Source organism: Gavialis gangeticus, unplaced genomic scaffold (assembly GCF_001723915.1).
Source record: "Gavialis gangeticus isolate Ggan-Ray unplaced genomic scaffold, GavGan_comp1, whole genome shotgun sequence".
NCBI lineage: Eukaryota > Metazoa > Chordata > Crocodylia > Gavialidae > Gavialis > Gavialis gangeticus.
Window position 1 is genome coordinate 51,287,763 of NW_017729027.1, and position 14,169 is coordinate 51,301,931.

Below are 14,169 nucleotides of genomic sequence, written 5' to 3' on the forward strand. Positions count from 1 at the left end.
CATGGTTGGGAGCCATGAGGGGCAAGGTTAGAACTGTTTAGGAGGGATTTTGAGGGGTACGGGCTCCTGGGGGCCATGAGAATATAGATGGAGTGTCATGGATACCAAAGGGCTTTTGTGGGGAGGAGGATCTCTTGGGTGAGGAATGCGGGGTAAGGAAGGACTGGAGTATTATGGGGGCAGGGAGGTGTAAGTGGAAAAAGGGATGGGGGTGGGGTGAAATGGGATGTGAAGAGGGTTGGGAGCAAGAGGCATTGTGTGTGAGAGAGGTCCAGGGGGTATGAGGGGCGGCAGTGAGCTTTGAATGCTCAGAGGCAGGGGAGGGCTCAGTATGGTGTAAGGGGAATGGTGGGATAACGGGGGACAGGGTAGTGCCAGAAGGCATTTGTGGGGCCTCCTGTACCACTTTAAAGGCAAAGCAGTGAGTAGCACTTTGGGGCCATGGTGGAGTGTCTAGAGGACTCACGTGCAGACAGCAGCTCTGTCTGACCAGGCTTGGGGAGAAGCATCTGTACCCCCCTAGCACCAGGTGCCTGCTCCATATTTGTTTTTGCTTCAATCATAAACTGAATAATATAGCCCTAGGCCTCTATCATATTAATAAAGCTTCTAATTTCATTTTAATTGTAGAAAAATATACATTGTGTGATGTGAAGATGCATCACACCTCCTGAACCCCTCTTTTCAAAATGCTAGATCCACTCACACTAAAAATAACACCAGAGAATAAAATTAAGGGCAGTTTTAACCTACAGAAAAAACTATACAAATAAAGTTAAGAGATATTTATTTTCCCCACACACAATCATATAGGGATATATGGATACAGATGGTTCATAGCTCAGTACTGAGCACTCCAAAATGGAAAATTCAACCAATCTGAATCATTTCATACTTTCTTTTTTAATTGAAAACATGGTTTCACAAAAAAGGTACACAATCCCACCCTTCTTAACACTGAAGACCAGTCTTTCGGGATAATAATTTATAAAGTATTCAATATCTCAAAAGCAGCAGAATGAAACATTTACCACAAAACACAAATCCAAATTTGAAGAAGCAGCTTAAGAAACTGGAGGAGAACTCTATGTCCACGTCTGTTTAATCTTTAGTTGCAAAGTCTGATTATATAAATCAGGCAGCTCTTTTATTGAATATCTTTTGCTAATCTGGATAATCGAGATACTTGCTACCTTCCTTAAAATAGGATAAAAATGGTGCTCACCATCCTAAAAATGTTGGACTCCCCATGGTTAACTTCTATAATTTCTGTAACCTTGAACCAGCAGTGAAAGCAATTATAAAGCCTTTAAATTATCTTAAGAATAAAACTAAGTATAATACAAATGAAAAGAAAGCATCTTTCAGAATTTTTTTTGAATTTTGAAATGGTTGATGTATGAAGCAGGGGACTTTAGGCTTGAATTTTCCGAGGAACTTGAGGGAAGTTTGCTCCTACCTCCCTTAAAAATCCAAAGCTCAATAGATACTCTGTAAATTTCCTTTGAAATTTCTATTGTAACTAGTATTTCCGGTTACTACTGTAGCTGGATTCCAAACAGCAATATGCAAGTAAGTCTCAATATCATTATAACAATCCCCAAACCATCTATTTACATACACACCTCTAGCCTCTGTAGCTGAAAATCATATTTAAAGATCTGAAAGATTTTCATAGCAGTTCACCACCTGAGGATGCAAGTCAAATTAATTGTAATTGGTTTTCCCCATTTCTGAAATCATCAATTGATATAAAGATCAGAGTTATTTAAACTTACAGATATTTTAGATTTTCAAGGTCTACAAATGCTTCATTAGGTATCCTTTTAATCTGATTGTTGTTCAGAAGCCTATAAAAAGGAAAATAATACATAAGTTGTTAAAACAGATTTTTTAATAAAAAGGATACGGAATATTTTGACAATATAACAATGTTTGAACAAGCCAAACATTAAAACCCACATTTAAAAAAACAAAAACAAATTTGCGGCATATCTATAATTGCTACCCAAAATAAAATTGATGTTTTTGTGGCTACTCTCTTTTAAACCCAAGCACGTTTGGATATTTCCATACAAAAACATTTAGGGATCAAAATTAAAAGCTTTTAAACTACATTTGCTTAGCACTTCCTTGAATTGGGACAGGAGTGTCCTCAACATATTGCAGGATTAAATCTAAAAATGCTTACAGACAATGTTTTTAAAAAGAAAAAAATTACATTGTGCATGCAAGGAAGACCTGGTTTCATGCAGGTTAAAGATGCAAGAGAAAAAAACCCTCTACCAACCGCTCCTCTAGAGCACTTACACACATTCAGGGAGGCTACTCTGACGTGCTATAAACCAATAGTGCTAATGCACTATTGCACTATATTATTAGGCTACTGTGCAGTAGCGTGGCTAAAAGGCATTCACCAGCACCACTGAGCAGTAGCATCTCATGTAGATGTGCCCATTGTGAAGTGGGTCCAATTAAAAGAAGCAAACTCAAAATAAAAAACTTGATCCTCGCTTGAGAGAACTCTTTGCAACAGGGACCTTCTTGCTATTAAGTGTTCAGTCAGTGACCAGAGAAGTATGCCTGTAATGGTTCATTTGGGCCACAAGACATTCTTGAAATATAAATAAATGTAATAAATAGTAATATTAATAATGATTCAAAGTCTACTCATTGCAGTCAGCTTTGAAACATGTCCTAAATGAATTGCTAAAAAATGTTCTTGTGTCCTTCTCTTAAGCATGTTAAGGGGAAAAAAAATCCAATTCACTGGTTATTTGTATATAGAAAAATAACCAAATTAGAAATCACTGTGAATATAAAAAATAAAACTGCCCATGCAGTTGAATGGAAGGGAAATAGGTTTACCTGTATTTCCACCTTCTATTTCAAAAGTTACATTTTAAGGAAAAGCAAGAAGATATTACAGTAAAAGGACTGCATGCATATTATTATCTGTATAATGGTTGGGCTCAAATGTTTTCTGTTCTGTTTAATACCTGTTTTCAGAGACCTCTAAAAAACTAACTTAAATTAAAAACGAAACTTAATAGGTTTTGCTATAGAGTGGCCTAGTCTATCAAGATAACAATATTTCAATGCATCTAAGCTTGGGGTTTGTAAAACTCATAAGTACTCCATACATTGTAAAACTGCAGTTGTAGACCATCTTTGAACAACTTTGATGTAATTGCCCATGGTAAGAAATCTGATGTTACTCTTCCATAAATTTTAAAACACCACCACAGTATTAAAAATCGAGAATATCTCACTATGTATTTTCATATCTTTCATTGAAATTCAATACTTTTTCTGAGACCTCTTAAGACTTAACCAAGTGTGTAGCAAACCTAAATCAAATGCAAAACATAGAAATGTACATGACTTCAAATCTGAGCAAAATCTTGGTTGCCTCAGGGGACTATCCCCATCAACTACTCAATTGAACTGCACTAGCAGAATTTGACACAATGTCCAGGTTCTAGTATTGGACTGAAAAGAGAAAGTGATTTTAAAGCAGAAAAATGACTTACAATGTGTTCAGGTTTTTAAGTCGTCTAAACGCAGGCTGGATTTCTTTAATTCTATTAAACCGTAGATCTCTGTGGAATAAAAAAAAAGACAAAAAAACCCCCAAAAACGTCAGTATATTCATTGGTATGAAAATGTTTTTCTTATGCAACTTTTTGAGACAAGATCCTCATCTTTGTTCATAGTTCAAGATCAAAGACGGAAGGAAAAAACCCAGTATTACAGGGACTTAGCAAGGGGGTTGACCTGAACTGGTGCAACTAGCCAAAGTGGCCTGTGAGAGGCAGTCTGTGAGCTGTGTTGAATACTAGTTGTTGACCATTAAGTGGACCATGAGGCGTGTAGACAATCTGCTATTTAGTAACACTTGTTGTACCTCTGTCTTCTGAAAACTGTTTAGCAAAACTGGAGAGGAAGGAGAATAATGTAAGTAAATTGAAGGAGGATTAAAAACAACTCTGTACGAAGACAATTAAAGCCCCTGCCAGACATCAGTTTAAACACACGATGGGATCTGAGGAATTGTCCCCCAGATCTCAACAATTTTACATCTTGCTATGCCAGTTTTTCCAGATTTGGAATGGCAAGATATGCAATTTTTGGAATCTGGGATAAACTTCCTCAGATCCCACTATATGCATGGACCTGGGCTCCCCATGCAGCCATAAATCCTGTGCTAAGCTGCATAGCACAGCTGTAACATGGCACACATTCCAGCAAATGTTTATAGCTGAATAATGTAACCCTGATTACACTCTGCATGTTTGATTATGGTTGTGTTCTGTAATATAAGTTTGTGCATTCTTCATCTGTATCCCTTCATTAGTATGCAAGTTTGAGGGAGGCTACTCACACCTGTTTTCACTGTTTTGGGGCTCGTATTACACTGTTTGAGGTTTAAGTGTACAATTGTAAAGGGTAGGTGGATCAGATTTTGTGCCCACTAGCTCTGTCTTCCAAAACTGTAGTTTGTAGGCACAAAAATGTTGTTAATGCAAAGTTATGCAAACGTAATTGAAAGGTCAGCCCTCACTGTAAGCTGTGATCTGCAGGAGGATGGCCCCTAGTTTTAGTGCCAAATTGATGTGCATAAGTGGGAGGATGGGAGAAGTTCCAGACAGGAGTCACTCCTTGAAACAGAAATGCTTCCGAGCACAAGACTCTTTAGTGGGTTTATGTGAAAGCCTGAGACTCAAGATAATTGAAAGAGCTGAAAAAAGTCTCTGAGGCTATCACTGACATCACACACGGTCCAAAAGAGCTGGGATTGCACAGCTACCTTAAGAGCACTTGAGAAGGAGCAGCTGTGACCCCTAGCAGCAATGGACAGGGCAGCACTCCCCAGCATCACTGCCAACAACTCCAGCTTCCCGACCTAACACTTGCTACTTTGGCTGGCATATCTGGTAAAACCCCCAGGGCAGCCATGGGACAGACTCCCTGTCCAACTGACCAGGCTAAGTGATAGCTCCAGGATTGATTTGCCAGTGACTGTGACTGACCTGTTCTGGGTTTTAGTTATGTTTCAATAATTTTCTTTAATGTTGTGTTTGCTCCTTTTATCTTTTCCTCTTGTAATAAACTCGTTTTGGTTTAACGTTTGCTTGCAAATGGGGAAGTTTGTTCACATTAGAAGACCCATTTAAATGTATTTTCCCAGGTTGCAGGGTGGGGGCTCAAGCTACATATGAAAAGTTGGTGAAAAACCCCTAAATTTGAATTTGGCCTGTGTTTACTGCTGTCCAGTGCCTGGCTAAGGTGGCCATCATAAGAGGACATTCCGGTTTTCTACTACTCTGTCCTCTATGGATACGAAACACAACACCTATATGTCCTCTATTTTTCTTTCCAAGAAGTCATGTTACAAGTCATGTTGAGTGAGCACATCATTTTAAGGTCCTGAATCTCCACTTTACATTTTATGCAATCATCTACCCTCATATAAAGTGGGAGAAAAACACTCAAAATTATAATGATAACATTTACTCAGAAGTTCTTTTCATCAAGAACATTCGTTCAGTAGCATACAAGTGCCCTACAAATATTAAAGCATTTATCTTTGCAACAGGAAATTGTAATTATCTTTTATTTTATTTTTTACAAACAGACAAGGCACAAAGAGATCAAGACCAAAACTGTCAAAAATGCCAACCCTTTTTAGGTAAAGATATCCTGTTTACAGACCACTGAGACAGTGGAGGCAGGGCTTCATCGTTTCTTTTAACTCAACATTGAGAAGAAGATGATATGATCAGTGCCAAACTAAAGACACCTTTATCTCCAGGTAGGTCCTGATACACACTGAATAGGAGGGTAGGTGAGCCTCAGGAAACGACTGGAAGTAGAAATGTTGAATAGAAATCCACCACCCTCACACAGGATTGTGATCCAGGTCTTTCTGGTTCATAGCCAGTCACCCTACCAACTCAGCTACACAGCTTCCCACTATGGTTGGGTACTCAACTCTACTCAATTTGAAACACCTCCTACCTGTGCATAAGGTGGCTATGCAGATGAGACTACGTCAATGGGCAAAAAAAGAAAGAAAGAGACATACAGACAAACAGAACTCTGGTCAAAAGGCACAAGCAGAATTACTTCTAAAAGAAAGTAGCCCTAGGCCACCTTAATAGCTGTCAGTATTATCTTTTCAGCTTACAACAATTAAAGCCATCATGCCTATGGTATTTTAAACCTTTGCTTCTAGCAGCCCTAAGAAAGGAATCCTCAGACTGTTCTTGTGAATCTTGGAGTTAACAGAGTCCAGTGCCTGAAGCACTCTGAATTGAACCCTTCTCCACTTCCCCACCTCCTTTTCCACTGTCAAAAACAGTGACAAAGACAAACTGTTTTACTGTCTGCCTCCTAGGGGAGCCACAAAGCATATATCCAGCCTGATTTTTCAGGAGATTGGTGGGGTTTTGAAGGGATTTCTAGAGAACGTGATTTCGGATTTAGTCTCCCCATTCTGCAATACCACTCATCCTCCCAGAGACTATGCTCTTCCCCATTTCCCTTCACGCATTGTCTCAACTTCTCCCATTTTGCTTTTGCAGAATGCCATATTTTCTCAATCAGAAGATGAGGGTCCCTCCCACCCCATTTAACATAGAGGGAAAAGGCCCATCGTTTTACAATCAAGCATAAGACCAGGGGGGCAGGCAGCTGCCGCAGCTCTGACACCAACCTAAGTTGGGGCTGGAGCTGGAGCCACAGCTGCTGCTTGCCTCCTTTCCCCACACTGCCTCTGCATGCCCTGCCATTCCTCCCTGGCAGCCCCCAGTGTCTCCCAACCCTCATCTTTCTCCTTCTCTCTTCCGCTCTACCACACTCCTCCTTACCTTTCCTCTGCACTTGCTGGCTCGGTCCTTGCTGCAGCCTGGGGCACAGAATATGGCTCCAGCCCAGCCCCACAGCAGTGGTGCAGAGCCAGAACTGCTGTTCCAGTCTGGCTGTCACTGCAGCTCCCCCCGACTGCTGCAACAGGGCAGCCAAGCTAGAACAGCAGTGCTGCCTCCACATGACTGCTACAGGGTGAGGCTGGAGCTATGCTTTGTGCTGTGGGCTGCAGCATGACGGACCCTAGAATCAGCACATCATGCTGCGAGAGCGGTGGGGGTGCAGGCACAATCACGGCTAAGCGAGCGTGGGGGTGGAGGGGGAACAAGATGGGTAGCAAAGGGCAAGCTGCCCGCCTCTCTCACTTCGTGCCCTCTACCACCTGACCCATTACTGCCCTCCACCTGCCCTACGACATGCCTCCCCAACCATCTGTCTCCTACCACCTGTCCTATGACTGCCCCCTCATCACCCCTTCCCCCACCACCTGCAGTCATGGGGGTGGATAAATTGAAGATGCTCCTCCAATAATTAGATTCTATACATGGAAAATTGATCATATATTTACACATTTTCTGTGTATAGAATCTAATTGTTGGGCAGCTGTCTTGTATTAGAGTAAATATGGTAATACCCCACTTTAGTCCATGTTCTACTGCAGGTCATAACAACTATCAGTTGAAGTGATACTGACACAGTGTAATAAAGGATCCCCCTGCTTCTTGATTGCCTTTGTTTTTCACACATTCCTAATCATATAAAGCAACAACTTCTGTTCCAAAAAAAAAAATTCTTGTAATGAAGGATTTATTAGAATTTTAAATAAAAAAAGACCATCCTTAAAATTACTTGCCATCTTAGTATTTAGAGCTAGTCAAAGACAAATGTCAAGTTTTACATCTAGAAATGAGATCACACGTCTCAAAAATTATTACTTTATGTACATTGTGATATTTTCATAGATGAGTTAACATGTCTTTTCATAAAATGTGCGCTGAATTAACATACATTTGCCTAACATACAAAATGGCCCAAGGAACAGTATCCCAAGAAGACCTCTTTCCTCCCAGAATAACTCCTTAGCTGTTTATAGCTTTCTAGCCTCATTTTCCAACACATTAAAGCAGGGCTTGGCAATCGACAGACCACAGAGCCATTAGGCCCCTTACACATATTACACTTTTAGACAATTAATTCATTAAATTCATCTTAATACTGACCTGGCCACACGTTCAATCAGTAAAACCAGGAACAAACAACAGCAAAATATGTGTAATAACCTTGTCGCTGGTTCCTGTCTTGTCCTTAATTAAATGCGTGGCCACTGCTCCTAGCCTCAGCAGCACCTGTCTGCACTCAAGGCTGGGACCTCCATTAGATGACCAGGGCTCCCAGCTTTGAGGAGCTGTTTGAGCTCCCAGTCTTGGGAGCACAGGGTGCACCTCCCCCTGGCATGTGAGAATCCCATAAACCCCCACACCTAGCAGGCCCTTCAGCTGACTGGAGCGTTCAAGAATGCATGGTGAACCCCTGGGGCTGGGAGCTCCAATCAACTGACGGGGCTCAGCCACAGTGTGGCATGGCACAAAGGGAAACTACTGGGATCACACATTAGATTCTCTCATGACATCTTTTAATGTCTGTTAGTGGCCTTAGATCCAGCCTGCAGACATGGACCTTCGGTAGCATTCAGCGGCAGGCGGCTTCAGATTGGCTGGAGGTACTCTCCCTGTGCCACCGCAAATGGAAGTTGGTTGTGTCCTAGCACCTGCCCCCCTCTGACCTGAAGTGGGTCATTCCAGGTCACTGCATTAATGGAAAACAAAATATTGGCTGCAACAAACTCCACTCAATTTAGTTTCGCTGCTGTGTAATACGCTTCCTTGATCTTCCCTACTACCTCTGAACCAAAACTTCTTGGCCACAAATGTGTGTGAAAAGCACTAGAATGGAAATCAAATATTATGCAGAAAAGGAAGATCAGGTAGGAAAACATTTTACTGCGCATTCTATGCTACAGTAATTGTATGTGTTTAATTGTAAATCTGTATCTTAGTGATACATGTTCTTAAATAAATGAAAATTTTAAGTGCAAAATGTATGATTATGCACTAAATATTTCCATTAATCTATAGTTAATATACAATTTGATATATTATTCATATATGAAATTAAAGTCAAGAACTGAATTCCATTTTAAATTTCCTTCTTCCTTGTAATATATAGATTTAAACACATCTCTAGCCAAGCAAAAGAGGAAGCTTGCATTCGAAGTACATTTTTACTACAGCAATAAGAACATTTGTTCCTTGAAAGAAGAATGTCCCCTTCATCACTAACATGCGTGCCAATACCACTCTCCCAATCCATGAATTCCTGACCCATCTACCAGTCCCATAAGCCTGGTAAAATGGCTCCACAGGCCAGATCTCTGACACCCCTGCATTAAAGAATTCTGTTTATCTGCCTTGGAGATGAATATAATGAACCTAAAGACACATAAGATACACAGCTACCACAGTCCTGAAGGAGGACTGGGCCTGCAACCTTTAGTATGAATCCCACAGATCTCTACTACTGTGGCAAAAGTAAAATCCATTTAAAAAGAAGGAACTGGAAGACTGCATAGTTCTGTTCCATAAATATCTGGACAAGAGGACAGAGAAGCCTTCGAGATTTAAACGTTTAAGAATGAGATAAAAGGGATAAACTTTTGTTTAAACTTTAAAACACTGAGATTACAACAGATCTTGGGAGGAGAAGGAAATGTTTTGCCATATTCCTGTGTTGCACAATAAACCTGCAGTGATACCAAATAAAGCAAATGTAAAAACAAAAACAAACAAACAAACAAACAAAATCAAACAATGGCTCATGTTATAGGTATTTGGTTTCATCTTCTACTCCAGTGGAAAACTTTTCTTTGAGTTACAACAGCAGGCTGTTATCCTCAGACATTTAAGTTACTGAAGGAAACTGAAGAGCTAACTTCAATGGAAGCCTTAGGAACCTAAACTTCGGTGCTATGGTACCTATTAATTAGGGACCTCAGCTCCACACTGGAATCCAAAACGCACCGGGAGGGTCATGAATCTCAAAAGGTTGATTCAAACACCCATACACTGAGGGACTTATGTGGTCCCTGTTTCTAACAGTATTACATTATTTCTGTCTTTTATTCAATGGCTGTTTACTATAAAATATACAAACAGTAATGGGAGTAGAGACCAGAAGCCAGGATTTCCGCTTCCTCACCAAGTGCCCCATCACTAAGCTACAAACTCAGGCTGTCCCTGTGCTCTCTCTGCTCCTGGCTCCATGAAGCAGGCTTCCCTCCTGCATGGTTGCACCAGGAGGTGTAAAGAATATTCCCTCACATAGAGTCAGCCTTGCCTGTAACCAGATGGGCAGGGCAGTCATGAGGAAGGTTGGAGATGTAGACTGAGACAGACCCAGAGACCCAGGTCTCCCACTTCCTGGGCATGTGTCCTACCCATGTGTTACTCTTTAAAAATAAGCTACAGCACCACCATCACTATTATTTAAAAATAAAGAAGCCATGATCACATCCTGTGAACAGCCCAATGCTATCATATACATTAGGAGTGCTCCAAGCTGGGCATTGAGGGCAGCAAGCGGAAGCCAACAGGGCCATGGACCAAGCTTGAGGAGGCTCTCCCCACGGCAGAAAGACAAGGCACCCAATTTGTTCCTTACACCAGAGTCCCAAGTGTGTGGAGCAGATAGGAGCTTTGCCATAACACTCAATCTGATCATCTACCAGTGCTTGGGAGCTGAACATATTGGTACATGGCCTGGACTAGTCCACGGCCCACTCTGAGAACTTAGGGCTGTTCTGCATAGTTTCTAGATCCCAAAGGGGCTTAAGTATGACTTCAGCATCAAGCTGCTTAGTCCCAGAAGTTCTGAGCATGTGCAGACATAGGAAATGCCAACATCTAGAGATCTTTCACTTTAGACCAGGGAGTTCCAGGCACCTTCTGGAAGTAGAGATCTTTGGGGGCAGGTTGTCATCAGTGTTGCCAACTGCCTGTAAATTTACAGACAGTCTGTTTAAAAATAAATAAATAAATAAAGTTAAAAATGCCTGCTTATAAAGCTCATAAAAAATTGAGCCATCCGTAAAAAAACCCAACAAAACTAAGCAACTAGAAATTTGATTTAATAAGCTATAGGCAAGCGTTGATGGACACACAGAGCAGAGCACCATCACCTGGGTCTAAAGGGAGCACAGAACCCTCCAGGGAATATTCTGTTGTTGTAGACCACAGGAGCCTTTGTAGCCCCCTCATGCCCCTAGCCATATGCTGCTGCTGAATCCCATCACCTCCCTGTAGCATTGCTGCACGAAAGGTAGGCAACAGTAGTCCTTTGTTGCAACCCCATGTTGGGAAAGGGTGGGGGGAGGGGAACAGGACTGAAAAGTGTAAGGCTGGGGATTAAACTGGCGGGGAGGGCAGCATGGTGCAGGGTGTGGTCAGAGCATCAGGGTGTGGGAATAAGTAGGGAACCCCCAGGTGGAGGAGCACGATGAAAAATCAGTGATGCAAATCAAGCAGGATTGCCAACCCAAGGTTTGTTTGTTTTTTACTGACAATCTGGAAACTTTTTACTGACAAGAAAACTTTTGTTTTACTGTGGCAGGTGTTAACCCCCCCAAATTTGAAGCTAGCCTTTGTCCAGGGACTTATATTTATATTACATAAAACATACATCAGTAAAATGAATTTGGTTGTCAGTAAAAGTTTGCAATTTTTCAGTTTAAAAAAAATAAATTGTCTTGGGTTGGCAACCCTGGTGCTCATTAAAAAAGGGTCTTCTTGAATGGTCATTTTGGACACAGACAACTGTAAAAAGACTCAGAAACATTTAGCTATCGCAGTCCTTTCGTAGATCTATCCACTACAATAATTAAATTTTTGCAATAAAAAAAGTGCTTTTAAAGCACACTAAAATAATACATACTAATGCTTTTTTTCATTTGGTTTGTTTTATAATAATCAGAAAATTCTTAGGGACTAGCAAAAGTGAAAGTGAAAATTAAGGTTGAGGCCTTCCCTACTGAAGTACAAATTGCATTTGGATTACTTTAAAAATATTTTTCTCCTTTTATCTAATTTACTCCAATTTTATTTTGTAGTGTACTGCGTGTGCTTAGCTTCCAAAGGCAATTAAGTAACCACACCAAGCTAAAACCATGAACATTTTTTAACCTGACTCTGGTAAAGTAGTACCAGTGACAACTTATATATACACAGAAGAGCTGAATGCAGCATTTGTGCTTTAATGTACTGTCGTCACATACTTCAAGCCTACCAGATCAAGCCGTGGACTTCCCACATCTCCCAATCACTTGAAATTAAGAGCTAGCTATTAGTATATAGCAGAAATCAGAAATAAAGACAGTTTTTTTAGTCCGAAGAAGAGTAAATGGATAACACCTTGCTAAAAATCCTAACAACCTGAAGTTGAAAAGGAGCCTATCTGAGTACTGATCCTGTTTCTCACAGTTAACCCTTACCTTTTCATTTTTGGCTAATGGATATATATATTAAAAGCTGCATGTTGCCCTTGAAATACTTCAAACCAATAGTTTAAAAAATATATTGCTATGTTCTCTATTCTGTCAGAAGGACCTGGGTATCTAACAAAAGGCAACTCTTTAACAAGAAGGAAAATTGGTGCATTAAATTATTGCTCAGTGTATACCCATCTCATGATGGGTTATCCAAAAATCAAATCCATAATGCACCTAAGTAAACCAATAGGTTCTAAGAAATAAAAGTTCTGTTGAACCCAAGTTGTGGATGACAGGCACAATCCTCCCCACACAAGCCCTCAAGCTATATGAAGCATGTTTGGTTTTGGCTGGCAAAGTCATACAATTCAAGAAGGATGTAGACAGTTTGGAAAGAGTCCAGCACAGATCAAAAAAACACGATCAAAGGCCTGGAAGGTAAGACTTATAAGGAAAGACTGAAAGAGCTAGGATTATTTTGCCTGGAGAAGAGAAGGCTGAGTAGAATCACAGAGAGGGTGGAAATGGGCTTTTCTCTGTGGCTACAGGACCAGGAGCAATAGTTTCAAGCTGCAGCAAAGTAAACGTAGGCTGGAAATTAGGAAGAACATTCTGACTACGAGGGTGGTCAAGCATTGGAAGAAGCTACCTAGAGAAATTACACTATCTCCATCCATGGAAACTTTCAAAGAAAGTTAAACAGACCCTTGGCTGAGATAGTTTAGTCAGGGATTATCCTGCCTTACGGAAGGGGCTGGACTACATGACCTTGTGAGATCCCTTCCAGCTTTACTTTCCTATGATTCTTAATTGTGGATCTCTACTGTTCCACAGGATAAATCCACAATTATCTTACAACCTGTCCAACTTGCATCACATTTAACAGTCACCAGGTGCGTCTACATGAGACGCTTACCCCATGGTGGCCCAATAACACAGTGCAGTAGCAAGCCAGTCAAAAACTGTGCTAATAAGCTGCTGCACCGTGTTATTAGCAGGGATTTGGGTTTTCGGTTTCCCACAGGAAAAAATGCTGATTTCCCCTTTTATGCAAGGAAAGTACAGATTTTTCATTTTAATGGAGAAACACGTGGATTTTGTACTTTTACAAAAAGCTCTCTGCAGGCTAGCAGAGTTCCAGCCTGCAGGGGGCTGGGAGGAGTGGGGGGAGTGTGGTCAGGCAGGGGGCACCTAGAGAGCAGCTCCCGCAGGTAAGTCTTGGGGGGAGGGCACTGGGCAGGGCTGGGGCTGTTGCCCACTTGGACGGTGCATGAGGCTTGGGGCCAAGGGTCGGAATGAGTGGCCACAGGGCCCTGGCAGGGAGCAGGATGGGGCCACAGGTGGCTTATCTGGGGTGGGGGGCAGCTCCCCACTGCTGCGTGCACTCCTGGAAGGGACAGGAGGGCAAAGTGTCCCCTGCCTGCCCAACATCAACAGGGTGACAACGCAGAATTGTGCCCCTCGTTCCTTCTGGGCAGGCAAGAGGCATGTCCCCAGGGCAGTGTAAAGCTCACAGCAAGGAGCTTCCCATGTTGCACTGGGTCCCACCCGCTGGGCTGCAAAGGTCCCAACGGATGGCAGCAGGGTGGGGAGTCCAAGCCCAGAGCAGGCAACCCACACTTGCCCCCATACTGCACACACGTCTGGGAGCCACAGGTTCCCCCTGTCCCCTCTGGGAGTGCCTACAGTGATGGGGAGTGCACCTTCCCACCCAAGCCTGCAGCAGGCAGCCCGCCCGCCCCACCATGGGCGAGGGGAAA

At 41.9% G+C, this 14,169-nt stretch overlaps 1 protein-coding gene across 1 annotated transcript in view; it reads right to left on the bottom strand.

Annotated features, from left to right (window-relative positions):
• PXDN (peroxidasin) overlaps positions 1-12,420 on the bottom strand; it is a 168,096-nt gene extending 155,676 nt beyond the window's left edge. Inside the window, exons 1-3 of the mRNA XM_019520343.1 lie at positions 12,413-12,420; positions 3,534-3,602; positions 1,779-1,850 (exon numbers count right to left, since the gene is read on the bottom strand). Of these exons, the coding sequence (XP_019375888.1) occupies positions 1,779-1,850; positions 3,534-3,602; positions 12,413-12,420 (149 nt within the window). The remainder of the gene's footprint in view (positions 1-1,778; positions 1,851-3,533; positions 3,603-12,412) is intronic.
• Positions 12,421-14,169: the final 1,749 nt, after the last annotated feature.